The 20,023-nt window shown below is 41.1% G+C and overlaps 2 protein-coding genes across 23 annotated transcripts in view; one reads left to right on the top strand and one right to left on the bottom strand.

The window, feature by feature from the left end:
- Window positions 1–16,532, top strand: part of camk2b1 (calcium/calmodulin-dependent protein kinase (CaM kinase) II beta 1) — a 77,112-nt gene extending 60,580 nt beyond the window's left edge. For 11 of the 22 annotated variants that reach the window (XM_071483764.1, XM_071483760.1, XM_071483765.1 and 8 more), the window contains 5 exons: window positions 1,564–1,612; window positions 9,158–9,233; window positions 9,326–9,420; window positions 10,188–10,421; window positions 11,640–16,532. In XM_071483764.1, the coding sequence (XP_071339865.1) occupies window positions 1,564–1,612; window positions 9,158–9,233; window positions 9,326–9,420; window positions 10,188–10,420 (453 nt within the window). In that variant the 3' untranslated portion in view covers window position 10,421; window positions 11,640–16,532. Of the gene's footprint in view, window positions 1–1,563; window positions 1,613–5,961; window positions 6,052–6,706; window positions 6,851–8,304; window positions 8,482–9,157; window positions 9,234–9,325; window positions 9,421–10,187; window positions 10,422–11,639 lie in introns of all 22 variants that reach the window. The other 11 variants (XM_071483752.1, XM_071483747.1, XM_071483753.1 and 8 more) reach the window with 2 other exon arrangements.
- Window positions 14,471–19,073, bottom strand: LOC139624548 (nuclear factor 7, brain-like). The gene has a single exon (XM_071483770.1). The coding sequence runs from the start codon at window positions 19,071–19,073 to the stop codon at window positions 17,625–17,627; it is 1,449 nt and encodes a 482-aa protein (XP_071339871.1). The 3' UTR covers window positions 14,471–17,624.
- Between the last annotated feature and the right edge of the window lie 950 nt (window positions 19,074–20,023).

Raw genomic sequence — 20,023 nt, 5'->3', positions numbered from 1 at the left:
ATCACAGCAGATTGACCTTTGCATTAAATATTGGGTCGCCCCTACGATAAAGTGCATGACTTTGATTTGTTTACAACAGCAGCTCAAAAAGCGGCCACATGGGGAGACACTGGAAGTATTCTGGGAAAATACTGCTTCAGCAAAGTTTGTGCTTTCACACCTGGCTGGTTTAAAGCAGCCTACTTGACCGACTTGACTTAGTTCAGTCCATGCCGGCAGGTGAGAATGAGCCATTTTGAACTAAACTTCAGCTTTGTACAGGAAACAACATGACCTTTTATGGGTGCAAGTAAACAAATCCTAAAATACACCATGTGTCAGTGAAGCTTGGGCAGCCTGGTATTGCTTAATGAACTGAGGACAAAACTAGACTCAAGATTAAATGAGAGAACTGCCTTAATATATGGGCTGAGACATGAATGTAGTATAAACAACCCGAGAGAGTAAATTACAGCAAAGTGCACAAACAAGTGTATGATAATTATGTAGCTGTAACATTTCATAAGCCCTCTCTTGCCTGTAATGTGGCAGGATGAGAGAAAATGAATAAGATGTAAAATGTCACAAGAAAAAACTTCTCTATGATTCAGACCAAAGAAAACAAACTGTAGGTGGAATCACACTTTTAATGATATTTGTGTTCTTTGAGGACTCTCTCCCTCACACTCACACATACTGTATATATATATAGACACACACACACACACACACTCTTTTTCTCCTCACTCTTTCTTCCTCTCCTCAGGTCACCAGCTGCTCTTTAAACGGCTGCGAAACCACTTCTGTGCTTGTGATGCTGCTTGTTCACGTGTGCGCTTCTAATGAGGTCGCTGAGTCTCTCAACTCTCCTCCACATGCAGGGGAATTTAGGCCCATTTAATCTGCTAATTGGAAATCAGAAGCTAATGTCTCCTCTGGTGAAAGCCTGCGAAGAGAAAGACAGGCGGGCAGGCAGACAGACCAGTACATGGATAGATCGCTCCTCTTTAAGATGAAAACTCACTGCCTTATGAAAATCCATTCTGTTTCTGTTGTCCAAGTACATGGATCATGGAGCACATCCCTTTGAGTTTTCTGTCAAGTTCAGCAAGAGACAAGAGCACCCTGTGGGGGGAAGACGTCATTTGTCCACATGGTGCGATACACACATACATACACACACTGGAGGTGAAGCAGAGGAAGCTTTGCCTGGAGTAGAAGAAAAGACGTTTTAGGCCAAGGGCAAAATGAGGTTGATAAGGTGGCGTGTTGAGCTCCTACGCTGATGGGTTAGGTGGCATGGTTTGACTTTGAATCTGCAAAGGCTGGATGATTGTGAGTCTCTAACTCTGTCCTCGTTTGGTGTCTGCTTTTGGATCAAGTCCACATTAACTGGTCTCGATGCATTTGGTTCCTCTCAGTTTTAGTTTTGTGAAGATGGTAACATAGGGATGTTCCCACCCCCCCGTCCCCCACACCTCTGTGTTCTGACTGTGTAAATCAGGTGTCTTTACCACTCCTGTGATGTGTGCACCAACATGTGTGCTATCATGCTGCAACTGACTGTCTGTCTCTGATCTCCAGGAGTCATCGGACAGCAGCAACACCACTGTGGAGGATGAGGATGTGAAAGGTAAGACTGCAAAGAAACAGCAGGACAGATTTTGAAATGTTTGCTGGAAACAAAAGACCAGAATACCCGGGATTCTTGATTCACATTTCTACTGTGTTGATATAATCATCTGCAGAAAACCACCAGGCACCGTGATCATGAGCATCTCATGAAGCAGACACATCTTTTTTTTTAAACACTCGAGTTGGTTAAGTTAGTTCAGTTTTCAGCTTTGTAAAGGTGGATTAGGTGAAGCTCTGCTCAGCGACAGCTGTTCTCTGTCACTGACGTAGTTGTTGTACCTGAACGAGTCCGTGTTTATGAAACCGGGCACTGTTGCTGTCATTTTTAAAAGCATCGAAAGCACAGTTAAACATGCTGACAACCCCGAGAGCGCGCTCCTAAAAGGGTTGCTGAAACCTGACAACCTGACTGGTGCTCTGCTTTGTGTGAGCTTCTTGTTTACAGAAACGCATTTTGATGCCAACTGTTGAAAAGCTCTCCCTCATTGTTGTGTCCTGGTAGCGACCTTTTAGAGGATTTTTTTTTCTTTCTGCAGTGTGTTTTATTTTCTTTGCATATTTTTGACGTCATGTTTCTTGGCCTTTTTAAAAGTTTACAGGTGTATAAGTGACTGAATGACATTATTTTTTTTAAACTCAGTGAGTTTGTAACGTCCCAAGAAAATATGTTTTGAATCACAGCAGTGCATGTTAAATGAATAGCGAATGTTATTTTCAAAATAAGAGTGATACATATGCTTCCTGTGTGGTATAGATGGTGTGAATGTGATTCTAATTTAGTCACCAGGCAGTCAGCCCGCTGATAGCTGACCTCTTACTGACCCCTCATGGAGCCTGGCTGTATTGCTGCCTTCTTCAGTTTTTTTTTTTTTTTGTTTTGTTTTTTTTAAACTCTGAAGCAACGTTTGTGTGTTTCAGTGTGTGTCTGTGTCTGAGAGGTGAGACGGGGGGGCTGTGAAATGTAAACGGCCTTGCAATGCTGTTGTGGTTTGGCTTTCTCAAAAGTGTTGGCGTTTGGCTGAAATCTTAGGACTGAGAAACACACACCTCTGAAATACCAACATGCCCGTGTGGGGTGTCAGCTTGCCGAGTTGTGTACTCGTTGTATTTCGTGTGCGTGTGTATATGTTGCTAGTTGCTGGAATTGTGAAATAAGGGTCTCTGCAGGGCTGACCACATATATCAGGAAGTAACTTCACAAACTGCTTTTATGTGTGGCCCTTTTTTTTTTGGCCACTGTTGTGTGATTGTTTGTGTTTGTGTGCGTGAACGAATGGATTCTGGATCTGCTTATCTACGCCAGCACACTCAAACACCCCTGTTCTCCACATCCGAGCTGAGTACAATGCGTCTAAATCGGGTCATGACTGTATCATTTTGGTGCCAAGCGTACAGAACAGAGTGTGCGCTTCCATCTCCTCCTCCTCCTCCCTATAGAGGCTTTGCTGCGATGTCACAAATTCCCTAGCAACCATGGCAGAGCCGTCATGTAGGTCTGTAAGAAAATTAACCAGTGCTAGAGAGAGTACTACACGTATCAAGTTGTACTCGGGGGGGGAAATGGCTCATATTTTACTAAGTTCTAGCTAGAAAATCTCCTTAAGTGAAAGGGTAACTTTCAGAGTAAAGAGAAGTAAAGATCTTAAGCTGTGCATTTGATTTCAAGAGGAAAAACTGGAGACTATAACATAGATAAATAGATTTCTCTTCTCATATTCTCATGTTGACATGATGATTTTTACCTGTAAACAACTTCAGTAAACATGTGACAACAAAGTAAAAATGTGACTTCGGAAAAAATACACAATAAATGCATTTCATTACCTTTATCTTTGACATCAGGTGTTCTCATGTGTTAGCTAGACATGACTGGGCAAATGAAAGAGAAACCTGGAAGAAAAGTGGCATCAGTCAGTGTGGGACAAACAAAACATTTGACCTTTGGCTTCCTTAGGTAGCAAATAAAGCAAATTAACAGTTTCATTGTCTCATTCAATAATTAACAGGCAGGGGATGTTGATCTTTATAGAGTTATTTGTTGTTAATTGAAACAATATTATATATTATATAATATTTGTACAACTTTTGGTGCAATTTCAGTAAAATTGTTCATTATTTAGTTCACTTTTTCAAAAGATATGGAGACATCACAGAGAAAATACATTTATTCAGTAGAATTTATTACAAGAAAATTGGCAACATTTACATAATTATAGTGAGTATTATAACTTCATACAACAAAGTAACTGAAACCTCACACAGAAAAAAATTATAAAATCTTATTCACTTTATAACAGTAAGTTTAAAGGATATAGAAGATTTAGTTATTGGTTTATAACAGCAGCATTCCTGGCTATCAAGAATTTATAAGAATTTGCTAAATTTGTTTAAATAAATATAATTTAAAGAATAAAAAAATACATGTAATTAATTAACATTAATAATAATATCTTCATTAATGTTAAATTTAGTGGTAAGTACATTTTACTTGATACTGTAAAATGTACTAACTATAATGGACTAGCTAATTATGAAACATTATTGTGAAGGCATTTATTACAGAAGCAGTAGCAGTTGCAACTAATGTCCATGTATTTGTAGCCTGTAAAAAATTAATTTCACAGCTATGTCATAAAAAATTAAATATCAGATTTATGAAAGTTTACACTGTTGTTCATTTAAAATTCCTTATTAAAATTTCCCTCGACGGAGGTAACGCGTTACATCACCTGAAAATCCTTTATACCCCCAGGCTCTACTGTACCACACTGTACTGCCCCTGTACGCACAGTGAAAAGTATCCTCCCCCTGCCCATTTCCTTCCCTTCCAAGGTCCCAAAATCTGAGCCAAGGGCTTAAATTGGAGCCCCACCACCCCACCCCTCTGGCAGGAATGGAGAGGGCAAGGGCACCTTGGTAAAGGGGGGGGGGGTTCAGGGCTAAAGGGGGTGGTGGTGTCTAAATTTAACACCGGTGGCAGGAAAACCAGTACCCAGGGAGGTGTTGAAGACACGCCGCTCTGCTAGCGCCACCCTTGGATAGTATTAGTCCCACACAGCAGTTTTAAGACTCTTAAGATACAAAGCGGCGGATAGCACGGTTAGCGCCACACAGAACTACAAGAGCCAGGTGAGTGTGGGAGGCAGCTGGGGGACTCGTGCTGGTTGGGCCAGTTTTTGTCATGTTGGCCTTTGTAGGATCCTGTCAGGTCAGCAAGTGCTCGACAGCTGGTTTGCAACCCAACACCTGTGCTGGCTTTTGGAGCATCTGAACACATATCTGTTGTGTTACTCTCAGTGCTTTTATAGTAGAGAATATGTTGCAGACAGTTTTCTGTTGTGACTCATTAATCTAATTTGTGTAGGCAATCTTTTTTTTTTTTTTTTTTTTTTTTTTTTTTTTACATCAGTTATAATTTATAGATTTACTTCCTGTTAAATTGCTAATCCTGAAGTTCTACTCTTTGTGACAGCCTGAGAATTAAATGCCAATTGCACTTCCGAGGATCACGTGCCAGTCAAACAGCGGGGGCTGTGCTGTGACGTGTTTTTATGTGTTTCTGTAGTTGCCACTTTGCTTTTCACCTGAGAGAACAGGGAAATCTGCATTTGTTGACAAAAATGTTGAAGATTGTTGACATGTAGGTCTCTGAAATTCATTTGATCACATTTAAGGGAGTGTAGTCCTCTATTAACGCAGCGTCATGGCCGGAAACTCTTTTTGTTCTTTCTGTTTTGTTTTTTTTTTTAACGCCGGTCTCGTGCCATCTGTGTTTTTTTTTCCTGCAGGGACATTTTCTTTCCCTCTGTCAGTAAGTGTTCATGTGTTGCGTTTCCCTCTGTGCCAGCTGATAAAACAGACGAGCGGTAATGAGTAACATCCAACTCTCTCTCTCATTATCATGGCCATCACCGTTGTCATCATCCATCCTCTGCTCGCTGGAAAACTCCCATAAAAGCCTCTGTAAAGCCTTGAGTGTGCCAGCAGCCGCAGTTGTAAAGCCAACTGAAACGAAGCCATTAATGAAAAAGAGGAAAATGTTTATTTCTTCTCTCTTTTTCAAGAAGATCTTCACTGTTGGTCAAAAGTAGCTTTAATTTCTCAGAGCCAGAAAAGAAAAGGTTGACTGGGTTTATCATCTTGTATTTATCAGCCACCCCCCCCACACCATCACTCTCACACACCTGCTTTGCTCCACCCATCACGCCTCTCTGTGACATTTCTGTTGTGTTATTGTGCGCAGTATGTGTGACTGGTTGTCATCTCTCTTCGCATATATGTGTGTGTGTGTGTGTGCGTGTGTGTGCGTGTGTGTGTGTGTGTGTGTGTGCGCGTGCATGTCATCAGGGAAGAGCTTAGACAACAGCTCGCTCAAGGCGCAGTCCAGCACAAGCTCCCAGCCCGATAGCTCTCAGGGCTCCTCAGCTGCTGTGTACTGTAAGTCAGCATGGCCCGCGAAATGCAGCCTGTAACACACAAACACACACACACACACACACACACTCATAGGCTCTACTCGCAGTTCACCTTGACTAAATCCTCCCTTGTGTGTCTTCCCACCCGCATGTATTAAAAGCATACATCTGCTGCCATCCAGCATCAGTTGATCCCGACAGTGCCCTGACGTTTTAATCAGCACCTGCTGTGCTTCTTCCTATCAGACGGTCTGAAACGTCTAATAAAGCCCTTCTCAAAAACACTGAGATGTTTTGTAGTATTTCTACTCCTCTACTATCCCATCCTTCCCCTGTGCCACCCACGCCACGTGTGTTTAGCTCATTGTCTCCCTCTTATGGACACATGTGGAATAGGAAGACGAGGCTGCTGTCGAAACATTGTTTTATTTCTAAGCATGAATTTTGTTCCGTGTTTATGTTCCCTTCACTGTCTCTGTCTGAGTCAGACTTTGTCCTGGAGAGCTCTAATGTGATGCATCCTGTGCTACAGTGCTACAGGAAATGAGACTTAATTGCTGTTAATGTTTGATAAATCTCACCCTTTTGTCACAAGTGCTCTCCAAGACAAAGTGTGTTCATCTGAACCTTCCATCTTAGTGCACTGTCTCCCCATGTTCCTCTCTCCCTAAACTCAGCCGCCGCAAAGTTTGCTGACCTGCTGGGCTCAGTGCGTAGAGGCTCAGGGCCCATATCCGACGGGGAAGGGAGATCAAGCACACCACCTCCCGCTGCCCTCTCCGCCCCCTCCCCTTCACACACTCCTGCTGTCCCCATGCAGAGTAAGTAGAGAGCAGCAACAGGGAGAATACAGGGGATTATCACTGGAGAAGAAGAAAAAAAGTGGCCATTAGACTTCAAAACATGAATTGGGAGCTCTCTTCCTGCACCTGGATGATGCATGAAAACGTGGACTGATTCTGACTTTTATGTATCATTTCAGGAAAGAAAGGAAAAGGAGCAAAACAGCTTATTTCTAAACTCTCCCTAGATCACTTCTTCTTTCTAATGATTATTATTTCTGCAGTTTGTTTTTGAATTATTCATAAGGACCAAATTTCTGGAAGTAAAGTGGCACTAAAGAGAGAAATGAAAAGGTTAAAGCTTCCTCCTATTGCATTGTATTCTTCTGTGCTATAGAGCTCCATTGTTGACCAAAAGGTATCAAAAACACAACAATGAGCTATGTTGTTGCACTGATCCTTTTATTATGATGAACATGGGCGCTATAGTTTTATTATATTAAATATATTAGGTTCTATTTATAGTTTATTTTGAGTCAGTCCCACAAAACTTAAGGGTGCGCCAAATGTGTATTAAGCCACTGCTGAAAATAGTCCCAGATAAATACATTATTTGCTCTTCTTTGAGTATTGTTAAACGTTAACGTCAAGAAGTACTGTGGTATGCTGGTTTAGGAAATTACTGAACCTTTTTAAAAATGAAACTGTATATTTTCTTTTTATACATATGGAAATTTAATTGTCATTGGGAATAAATGGGCCACAGACAGGGTAGGAAAGTCATTAAGTGCTGAAGGAAAGAATAAAACTTTGTTTTAGTGTTAAGTGAAAATAAGAAGAACACAGACTAACACCATCATTTTTTCCTCACCATAGTCAATTACAAAAAGTACAATGAAATTATAGCTTCAAGCATTCCTGCTAATTTACGTCTGCAGGTCACACCAGGTTATAGTTGGCAGGTTATAGCAGGTTATAATTCTGTGAAGTTAAATGATGTTCTTTATGTTTGGAGTAGACTACATTTTGTAATAGCCATATGCCACCGAAAGACTCAGGATTAATGGAAGTTTTCTGACTTCAGGTGTAATGAAAAGCAAAGTGTGTTTAACTTCTTTCAAACCTCTCATATAAAACCATAACTGTAAAGTATACCAATTACAAAGGCAGCCGAACTAACTGATGAGATGTGTTGATCTCATCAGTGCCTTGAGATAATGTATATTATGATTTGGCACTATACAAATAAAATTGAATTGAATTGAATTGAATTGATCGGCCATGTCACAGACAAGTTATCATATATACCCAGAGTCGCTAACACTTGCAGATACTGTCACTACAAATATAGGGATTTATTTCTTCATTCCTTTATCATCTCTCTTTATGTTTCCCTGCTCACTTTTTCTAATCTTTTCTTGCATTCCTCCACCTCCACCTCCACCTCCACCACCATCCATCCATCCATCCATCCTGCCTGGACGGCTAATCAGTGTCCCGGCTCACAGACCTGGTAAGCAGCGTGCGCAGGGCGCCGGCAGCCCCTGCACCTGAGAGTGATGCTGCACCAGCACCGGTACCTAGTGCCAGGCCCGCCCCTCCACCTGCACACACTACTTCCCCACCTCCCCCTCACCCCCCCTCAAGCCCCTCCCTGTCTTCCTCCCAGAGTGAGTACCGAGCCAATCAGGGGCTTAATTTAAATCACATGTCAGGATTTCAGTGCAGGCCTGCAGTGCGTGAGCGAGCGTGTTTAACAGTGTGTGTTCTGCGGTGGGTGAAAACAGCGGTTCACTGAGCAAAGTCTGTCGTGCTGAACTGCTGTTTTGTCAGCTGTGTTGGAAAGTGCAGTGTCTGGATGTGTGTGCTCATTGGCTCCTCTGTGCTGTGTCACAGAGACTGCAGAGGGATTAATGCATCGTTTGTCGGCCTTAAACATTTTAGGTGATGTTGTTGGCAGTGATGTCAGGAGATACCTTGTGTGTGCTCATATTACAGTGTGTTTGACGCTTGTTCAGGATCACATGATGAGCAAGGTCTCATTATATGTGTGTATTTGGTTGAGGCTTGTTAACGAGTATTCATTTTTTCAGCATGTGTTCCTCGCTTTAACTTGAATACTAACCATAAAGCGCATTTCTCCAGCTCATTATACAAACAAGTTGGAATATTTTATATATCACTTTTTCACCAGTTACAGTATTCTCAGTAAGTATGTATGTACATTGGAGTCTTCCCTGCCTTCACCTGAGCATCTGTGTTGTTGCGTTAATAAATAAAAATGATTTAAAAACAAACTCCTCTCCATCTGTCGCGATTGACTTGTGGTCCCACTTTCCTCTGCAGCACGCAAACAAGAGATTATCAAGATCACCGAGCAGCTGATAGAGGCGATCAACAATGGAGACTTCGAGGCGTATGCGTGAGTCTGCATTTTTGTGTGCAGTTTTGTTTTTGCATAGTTTGAAGTTAATGTTTGGCTCGTTTAACATGAGCCTGGTGGTTCCTCCTCAGTAAGATCTGCGACCCTGGACTGACCTCGTTTGAGCCGGAGGCGCTGGGCAACCTGGTGGAGGGGATGGATTTCCACAGATTTTACTTTGAGAACCGTAAGATTAATACTTTTATTGGTGTTTATTAAAATCAACTCTGATGCTTGTAAATAACGAGACTTTAAAAAAATGTTCGTTTCCTCATTTCTTATTTTTTTTTCTTGTTAATCTTTAGTTTTAGTGGAAATATACAAGAAAAGTTTTCTCTCAATTTACTGTTGTACACGCAGGAAGCATCAAATAAAAAATTGAGGTAGAGAAATTTAACCACTGCTCAAAAGCTAATGGAGAAAGATATTCCACAGCAGCTCCCACATCCACTTAGACTGATATGATTAGTGTCATGTACAGTATAATTATGACAATAAATAATTTGTTAAACTTATCCTCAAAATTCAAACAGCTAGTATTTACTTGTCTATGAACCTGCAGAGCTTCATCTAGTTTTAAAATGCATTTTTACTACATTTACGTCTGGTCTCCACACTATTCAGGAGTTTTTCAAACTCCTAAAGCGAGACTTTTGGAGCCACTGCTGGCCCTGTTTTATTTTGTTTTGTTGTAAGGTGGACGGGCAGAAATGACTTGAAATGACCAAAGACTTTTGGAAACGATGACACAGACCTTCACCACGTTCACCTCTGGATGGGTCACTCCGTACCTTACCTGATTTCTCACACTCCTGTGACAAAACAACGTGTTATTATAAAGCATGCTTTAATTAACATATGGACTATATTAAATTTCGTAATAGTAGTTGCCCCGTCATTGTTGTGTTGTCTTGGTTGCTCTTTCTCCTGACATTGTCCTCACCATCTTTTCAGTTTTGGCTAAGAACAGCAAACCCATTCACACCACCATCCTGAACCCCCACGTCCACCTGATCGGTGAGGACGCCGCCTGCATCGCTTACATCCGCCTGACCCAGTTTGTTGACGGCCAGGGTCGGCCGCGGTCCAGCCAGTCAGAGGAAACTCGCGTCTGGCATCGCAGAGACAGCAAGTGGCAGAACATCCACTTCCACTGCTCAGGCGCACCAGCCGCGCCGCTCCAGTGAGGTACAGACTACAGCACCGGGACAACTGGGAGAAAACAAACAGTGTTTCCCACAGATCATGTTTGTACTGTTTGGCTTTCTTTCAAACTGCAACTTTGGAAAGTAGCTGCAGCTGTTGTGCTTTGTCTGTATTAATGAATACAGAAAACATGACCAAGGGCTTCCCTTAAATGGCAACAACCAGAGGAAAGTATAGAACAACAGTTGAACAGGTCCAAAAGGGAGTAGGTACGATTGGTTGGTTGTTTTGGTTGCTCACACCGTCTAGAAGCAGAGAAAAAGTGTTGAGGTGAGCGGTAACTCAATTGCTGACTAGATTTTTAGGAAGAAGTAAACAAAAGAAAATCAGTGTGTTTCCTTCCCCCTTTGGTTTGGTAATAGTCTGAAGAATACAGTGGCCCTGAACCCGGCTGGGATGCACTTGCATTGATGTATTATAATACATGTATTATAACACATCCATGGGCGCTTGTTGTTCAATGCTTTTAACTTCAAAAGTCACAAAGCATTGAACAGAAAGTGCATCCCAGTCATGTTCTTCATGTTTTTGTGTCCCCTGGTAACACTTCCATTGTGTTGTGAGTATTGCAGTTGCATTGAGCTCTCAGGGCCACCGTAGAAGAAGGTGTAGCAACTCTGCTTTAAGATAAGGGAGTCCCACCTAATTAATAATTCAAGCTACTTATATGGAATCATTCTTCCACACGCTGTTTTTAATTTTTCAAAGCATTATTCCACCTAAAAAAATCTAAATACTCGAATACCTTTCATACTTGAACAGTGGTTATGAGAGTGCAGCGTTTCCTCTGGCATGAAGGACTGTGTTTATGGTCAGCAAAAAAAACGTGTTTCAAAAAATCTTTTAAAAAACTGCCTCAAACTGTTCATGTAGAACGTCTCCTCTGTCTATTGTCTATTGTATATTTCAAACACTCACAACTTCTTATATCTTGTTTAATTTGTACTAAAACTGCAGTGTAGAAAAGACAAGTTTAAGAGGTTCTGGCAGATGTTGCCAGATGTTGTCACTCTTGGACAGAGCCAGGTTTGCCATGTCCCCTGGATTCCAGTCTTTATGCTAAATCTAAGCTAACCGGTTTTGCCTAAATGTTGAACTGTTCCTGTAATTTTAAAGCGTGCCCCCCCCCCCTCTGTTGTCAGTCATACTTTCATGGTCATATATTTGATTTCTATGACACCGTTTTGTTTTCCTTCTCAGTGTTGAACGTCATAGCTTTGTCTGTGAGGAGTGCTCTGCTGGAAAGCGAGGAAGAGGAGGAGGAGGAGGAGGGATGAAAGAACAAGTCCAGTGTTGGTTTGGATGACAGGGCTCCTCGCCCTTCAACAGCAAACCCTCCCTCAACGGACGCCCAGCCTCAACCCCCAGCATGCATCTCTTCTTTTACTACTACTGCCCCCTGTCTGTCACCTGCCCTACAACACCTTCTGACAACCATCAGACAACACCAACTCAGCTTCCTCCACGCCCCCCCCCCCAGCTTCCTCTTCTTCCCTCCTGCACACTGGGTGATTGGTGGGGGTGGGGGTGGGGTTTTTTCAGCACTTGTGTGATTCCTTCTCCCTGTGGTCTCTTCCCCGTCCCCACAATTTTTGTGACACCCACCCTCTTGTCCTCCTGTGAATCCACACTTGTGTGACATAAACACTGCACTGGAAATACAGTATGTAAAGTTTTAAGTAAAATCTATTATTATCATTACTATATTATTATGATTATGATTATTATTATTATCATTATTACACATTTGCAGTTGTATATGTAATTTGTATAATTTGAAATTCTTGATGCCAGTGGTTTCTAGAGTTGAAGGAGTTTTTTTTTTTGTTAGTTTTTTCTCTGTCTTTTTAAGTAAGCATGTTTTTCCCCCATATTAACAGTGGCTGTTTTTTATTGTGGCTATTAAGTGGAAAATGATATTGGCAGTTTTTGTAATTTGCTTCTTGTATGTTAGCTATAATACTGCGCCCAAACTCATGGTCAACTCGTTTTTGTCTGTTTGTTTTTTTGTTTGTTTTTTTTCTTTCTTTTGTTTTTTTTTTGTTTTTTGTTTTTTGTTTTTTTTTCTTTTTTTGGAAGGGGTGTGCCTGATGGGTGTCGTGTGAAGGTAGAGGTTTAATAATGACTCTGTACAGTCGGAGGAACCTGTTGTTTTTCCCTTGTTGCAATGTGAACGGCCGGAGAAGGAGTTAGCTTAGCTCGGTGTCTTCCTGCACCAAACCTGAATATATCACACATACAAAACAAACAGCATGCAATAAGAGCTTCAGTGTGATTATATCCTTTTCCATCTCCATGTAAAACACTGTAATGGCAGAATCCTGTGTGCTCCGGCTCCCTGAACAGTGAGGTCTAAACAATGAAGCGTCATTGTGACGATGCACAAGAAGAAGAGAGACATTGTTAGCAGCAGTGCTCCCTTCTTTGTTTTGTTGTCCTGCTACTATGATTAAAAATTTGTTTCCATTATAGGGAGAAACATTTTCTTAATATAACAAGATACTTAATGCTGTGACATTTTTGTCAAAGACAAAATAACACATCTCCTTATCTCATTATAACAAAAGGCGTTGGTGTGTTGGTATAAGAATAGATTATTTGTATGCTCCATGTTGAAAAACATGAGACCCAAAGAGGAAATATTACAGCTAATGACTTCAAGAAATCATTAAATTTTTATTTAATTTTTGCAATGTGATATTTTGAGCCATATTCTGCTGATTCAGTTGCTTCCACTAAGGTACAGAAAAATAGGTTTACAATTAATGATTATTTTTATTATCAATTTATCTGCCAATCGCCAAAATAAAGAGCAAGGAAAGCAATAAATTCTCACATGAGAGCCTTGCACAGAAAAAATGTTTTACATTATTTTCTTGAAAAATATCTCAAAGGACCTATTTGTATATTTAACTACTCCTACATAGCCAATGTTAGCATTAAGAGCCGTTTACTTCCTCAGTGAAGAAGTAAAGAAGAGTAAAATGTGTCACACAAATACAGTAACATCCAAGTATCTTGTTATAATTACAATATTTTTTCATAACAAGAAATTGAGCACTATTATCTGGTGGTGGCAGTGGCAGTGACATGCTGCCATACTTCCTAAACCTCACTGACCTCTGACCCCACACCTCTGCACAGAAATCTCACTCAGCATCAGCTCAGCCTTGCCCTCCTGCTCCACAGGTGTTTATTTCCGGCTTGTGGTGCTGAAAAGGTGCTCGAGGATGGATGGGCATGCACTGTTGGCGGCTCCTGCTGTTGCTAGGTGACAGCTGAACACCTGCTAAGTGCTCTTTCCCTAAAAATTGAGATATTTTTAACTCCCTTACAATCTCAAAGCTGTTTGGAACACAACGGCAGGTCCTTTTTAAGCAGTCAAAATGTCAAACAAAAGAAGTCAGCGCTCTAAAGGAAGGATCCCGACCTTTCTCGCTCCCAAAGCCATAGTGCAGAAAGCTGGTGCTCCTGCCTGTTCGTCCCTACGAAGCACATACACTGAGGCCCATATCAGGGGAGATCGAAGGATGTGTGTGCTTGCAGCCTGTACAAGTGGAAATTTTGACCACTGTACCACGAGTTCATAAATGTCCGCAGATGTGAGGGGTTTGCGTAGGACTTCTCTGTTCAGTCCTTCACCACAGGGTGCAATATTTGTGTGTGTTTGTGTGTGTGTGTCTGCAAGCATGTACGGTACATCCATTGCTCTAAGTGTGTATTCTTTACAAGCCTTGGGGGGAGGTGAGGGGGGGTTGATTTGGGAGGTGTTTGTTGTATAAGAGACAATGGAAGGAGGAGGCTTTATTTCAGAGGACATATCAGTCCCCTGCCTTCAACCCAGGACTCTCTTTTCATCATGTGATCTGGGTTTTTATTTTGTTTGTTTTTTTAAAAATGTTTTTCATGTTTTTACTCTCATGCTTTTTGATTCGTGTTACAGTAAAGTGTTCTTAGCTATTCATGATACAAAGTGCTTGTGCCAGGAGTGGCAGGACTGAAGGGATGGACTTTGCAGCACTGAAGACTGATTTTTGTGGGGGTTTGACGTGCGATCAGCTCCACTGAACTTTGCTCCTCCACCATTGGCTGCCTTCACATTTGTCTCGCCCCAATTGGTCAGACCAAGAAATTAAGAGACCGGGCAGTCGGTTTGGTGAATAGTCCTCAGGTTTCTATTTATTTTGAATATTTATTTATTTATTTTAGTGGATATTTTTATTGTGCTTTTTTTGTTTTGTGTTGTTTTCTTATTTGTACATCTCATGCACTTGTGCAAGTACTGTCTGTTGTTCAAGGGACAAACGTGACTGTTTTTAAAGGGATAGTACACCCAAGTTGCATCCTGCATGTGTTTTTCTGTAAAGACCAACATGGTGTGAATTACTTTTTCTTTTTCTGCAACTTTTCTCTTGCAACCTCTGAAATTACGCTGGCTTTGGCATTATTTTTGCAGTTTTACTGTGTCCTTTTTTTCCCTCCACTTTGTAAGAGTGGGACATGTATTACTTTAAATCTCATATAGTACAGGATTGTATTTTGTGTGAACTATCCCTCTAAAAGCTTCATTGTCTTTACTTAAGGTGATGAAGCTTTTTTTTTTTCCCCAAGGTGAATTGCTGAGTCTTTGTATTGCACTCATGTCACAGTAACAATGTCCATGTGTAGTTGACCCTGATGTAGTTGTAAAAGGTCAAAGGTTACCTGAAGGCATTCATGCGTGATTGTGCTAACCAAACATGACCCCCACCCCCTCCAGAAAAAGAAGAAATTGCAGCATGTACAGTACAAAGGTGTTGTTCTTCTGTTCTCATTAGTGTGTTTACTAGCCTTGAAAATCAGTATAATAAGATTCACATACTTAAAATGAGGGAGTACACAGTGTTACACAACTGCAACTTAACTAGCAGCGTAGCTGGCATTTTATTTGCATGACAGTCAACAGGACACTTGTTTCCTGGTGTTTTTCTTTTTCTTTGGTTTCTCATTTTCTACTGAATGCTGGTATACTCCACCTCTCTCTATTTTCTCAGCTTTTTAAGTGCATATAACTATTTTTGTCTCCAGATGATATAATGAAGATGATTATTGTGATCAGGATGATTATATTAATGACTGTGGCACTTAGGATGACTATGAGGATGTTTGACGGTGATGATGATGATGATGATGATGATGATGATGATGACGTGGTGAAGATTATTTTGCATGCTTTTATGGGGCTCTGTGTTGTCAGTGCAGAATGACTGCCTTTTGCACAGAGCTGAGAGAACAGGAGCAGCTCATGTTGACCATCAGCACCAAGAGTGAGCGCTGCTTCACTGAGCCTGCACGTCTCTTTGAGGAGCAGCACCAGAGTCCCACTGACAGATTAGAGGCAGGTCAGAGAGTCAATGAGCTCCAGCAGGGGGCGCAGTCACACAGAGTGAAGCACAAACACACACAGATGGAGGGTGGATTGATGCTTCTAATGTAGCTGCACAATAAGTTCACTTTAGTGTCAAATCTAACAGACCATCCAGTCAGAGACAACAGCAGTTTATCAGTGTAGAATAACAACCAGCTTCTATGATGATTATTGATCAGGGCTGCACAGTTATGACTGAAATGGCTTGAACTTGAGTAAAAGTGCAGCCCTACATATAAACTACAATAAGTGTCCTCCTCTAGTCTCTTGAGGTCAGTGCGAGCTCTGCTGGCTTCCTGTCAGCTACAGTATTTAGTCAGATGAAGCTTCACTGAGATAAACTGGAGCCACTGCGTTCACTCTGAACCTCTGCCACCTTCTTTCTCCAGCCAGTGACTAAGTTGCACTGACAACACTGAGCTGGCTTCTCTTCGTAAGGTGTCTTTCACTCTTTTTCTCCAGTCCCTCTGTTTTCAGCCTTATTCAATCATTTCTCTGCAGCTCGTTCTTTCTAGTTTCCCTTTGTCTCTGTTTGTCAGTTTGGGTTTCTTCTGTATAATAATATTAATCCTCTAGTTCTCTGATTCTTCAGATTATTGCTCTGTTCTCTTACGTGCTACACGTGTTTCTCTAACTTCAAGAAAATGTGTTAAGGTGTTATCAATAAAATGACCATTTAAATAGAAGATTCATTGTCTTTCTGTGTGTACAGACATGTAAGACTGCAGCACAGCTTTAATAGTTTATTGATAGAAGTAACTCAGGACAAATGAACTCATGTTTTAACCACGATATTTGCTGACCACATAGAAAACCCACAAGGCTATTCTAACATGAAGAAAGAAAAACAAGGAAGGAGGTTCACATGAAACAGAAATAAAACAGAAAATATGTCTGACAGTCAACAGTTATTTACATTTCAGTGTGAACATGTTCAATTAAAAAAATTCTGAAGGTAAAAGTTCTGAAATTATCATAAAATCTTCATGTTCTCACAAACTATTTTGACAGAATATTTCAAACACCTTTTTAAAACTACATTTTTGCTTTAGTTTCTCATTCTGTGCTTTGGAAATATTCTGTATGTTCTCCAACATTCAAGGAATGTTTTGTACCATGGAGTTTGATATCAGTGATCGATTGAGAATAAGGAATCTGAAGTAAAGGAAACATAACTATAACTAAATGATTTTTATGTAAAAACAACAGTTTGTGTAGTCACCCATTTACATTGATTTTCAGTGGAAACAAATGAAGATAAAACCCACTTTACTTAATTCATGTCACTAGAGACAGAAAAAGAAAAAAACCCTCAACAACAGATCAGTTCTCCTGAAGAACAAAAGAATAATAATCCATCAGAAATCTTACAAACTAAAACTGATGATTATGATGATAAAAAAAAAACACAAGTATTTGACACAGTCAGTGCAGTAAATGTTACACTGTGGTTAAATTAGAATAAACTTCTGCTGATCAGCCGAAGTTATTATTTCAAAATCAGACTTGATTTATATGAAACTTTATCACCTGATCTGATTCAGTTGAAAACAGTTGTTGAGTTGTTCATGTTTTCAGTTTTGTAAATTAATACAATTCTGGATAATTGATTTCAGAGCACAGAAACAAGGAGCGAAATATTTGAGTGACCCTCGACAGCAAATCAAAGCTGTTTTAAAGACTAAATGACAGGTGAGCAGGTGGAGAAGCTCGGTTGGCTGTAAAGTGTGATGATGAGTTTAGAGAGTAATAAACCTCAAACCATCATGATAGAAAAACTAACATCCCTGAACATCACAGAGAATCTCAGAGTGATACATTTTGAGATCAGTGGTTTTGGCATCACCAGCTTTTCCAACTACAAAATATGGGAAGAGTTTCTCAGTGAAAGTGTCTCTGTGAGTGTCGATGTGAGTCATGTCTTCAGGGTCGTAGAAGGACACCTCCCCTCTGTCATAGTCCAGCTGGACTCTGATCCTCTGGAGACTCTTCTTCACTGTGACAGTCTCTCCAACACCATTGGTGTATTTTCCACTGCGATGCAATAAACACCAGAGTCCATATTCTGGTGAAACAAACCTCTTCCCCTTCCTGTCAACTGACTCTTTAGCCAAACCCACAATCCAGACAGGATGGTCTCCCACCTCCACCTCCCAGCTGTGTTTCCCTGAGCTGAAGCCTTCAGAGCCCAGAACCTCTGGACCATTAGTGAATCTCTCTGGATTGTCAGGGAGCTGCTGCTTTGTGTCTCCCTGTCTCACACTGGTCAGATCATCAGACAGATGGAGCCAGGGGTGTGCAGTGTTTGGGTCCAGAATGACAGGACTGAAGTGGACCTTCTCCTTCATCTTCTCCCAGACTCTGAAGGACAGGTTGCCCAGGTGTTTGGCCACATCTGTCAGAGCTCCTGAGAGCAGCTGTGGATCTGACAGTGAGCACTGGGCTCTGGCTCTGGTCTGAGTGGGTTTATAGCTGCTGAGGAACGGCACGTTGTGTTTCTGCAGGTCTTCTTCAACAGCACAGATACTGTCTGACAGAGAGGAGATCTGCTCCTGAATCCTCTTCATCTCTCTGCTGATAGTCTTCCTCCTCTGCTCCTCTTCCTCCCTCAGAGCTGCCAGTCTGGACTCCTCTTCCTCTTTCAGGAACTGGTGGAGCTTGTTGAACTCTGCTCTGATCTGCTTCTCTGTGGACAACAGCTGCTTCTTGGAGTGTTTAATCATTACTTTGTATGTTTCCTCCACCTCTTCATATTTCTCTCTCTTGTCCTGCAGAGACTTTAAGTCAGATTTCAGCTGCTCCTTCAGGTCACTGACTGCTTGTTCTACAGGAACCACCTTGTGACTCTGGTGAAGAGGAAACTCACAGACAGGACACACAGCTCTGTCTTCATCCTCACAGAACCAATAAGGGACTTCTGAGTGTTTGTCACACACCACCTCCTCCTTCTCCTTCTCCTTCTCTTCCTCTGTCTCAGGTGAACCATTGTTCTGCCTCTTAGCAAAGGAGTCAGCGAGTTCTTTAAGAGAAAAGTTTAAGGATGGATAATCCTTTGAGGATTTCCTTTTACAAATGGGACAGTTTTTGTTTTTAGCTTGTTCCCAGAATTTATGCAGGCAGCTTGAACAGAAGCTGTGGTTGCAGCTCAGAGACACAGGATCTCTGAAAGTCTCTGAACACACATGGCAGCTCAGGAAATTTTCAAAAAGAGCAATTTTCTCAGCCATTTCCTCTGCCTTTCAGATTTCTTTAAATTAACTCCAAGACTCACCAAAACTCAGTCCTCTCCACTTTCTTGATACAATCCACAGAATCAGTGTCCTTCAGTAGAAATCCCAGCTGTAATGTAAGGCCTCCTCTCTGTTCTGGTCAACACTGCACATCTGCTTTCAGTTTCATTTACTTGTGTTGTGGGTGGAGAGGTGACTGAAATGAAACTGTCATTTGTTAACTCCCCACCAGGTGGTGCTGTGCCTGTGTTACAGGTTTACACATCTATGAAATACAGTTGAAAGTAACAAATTCAGTTTTGAGGTGCTTGTATTTTACTTGAGTATTTCCATTTCCTGATATTTTATACTTCTAATTTGCTACATTACAAGGAACAATATTGTACTTCTTACTACATTTATTTAACTACTGAAGTTAAACACAAGTTCAAACAGGAAGACTATCTTTATGCCTCCTTCATTCACATTTCTCTCTCTCTCCCTCTCTCACCCCAGGTCTTGTAATCAGCTGATTTCAGGTGTTTTCAGTAACCAATCACATTTCACCACAATCTCAACAAGCCAATCATGTTGTCGCTGTCAAACTTTTCTGTTCTCCTCTCTTCTGCTGTCATTTCACTGCGTATTTCTGCAAACTCCCTCAATCCCCTTCACCTCCAGTCTCCATATCCAATTCCAGGTGGAGCTCATTGGAGTCCACTCCTCAACACATCCAGATCCTCCTGTGAAGGGAAAGGTTTTTCATACAAAATATCTGCTTCTGAAATATAAAACATTGTCCAGGTCATTTTTGGTAAATGGATCCCAGCAGTCTTTATTGTCTTTTGTCTTTTTTGAATATTCTAATGCATGATCTAGTCTTTTCTAAAACAGTTTGTTCATGAGTCTCAACTTGCCTCATTCTGTCTTATTTCAAGTTAGATATTTCTTTTTAATATTATTAGTAT

Source organism: Trachinotus anak, unplaced genomic scaffold, assembly GCF_046630095.1.
Source record: "Trachinotus anak isolate AG129_WGS33_773 ecotype Australia unplaced genomic scaffold, CSIRO_AGI_Tana_v1 ptg000008l, whole genome shotgun sequence".
NCBI lineage: Eukaryota > Metazoa > Chordata > Actinopteri > Carangiformes > Carangidae > Trachinotus > Trachinotus anak.
Note: the sequence above shows the minus strand (reverse complement) of the source record. Positions and strands in the feature narration are given on the sequence as shown.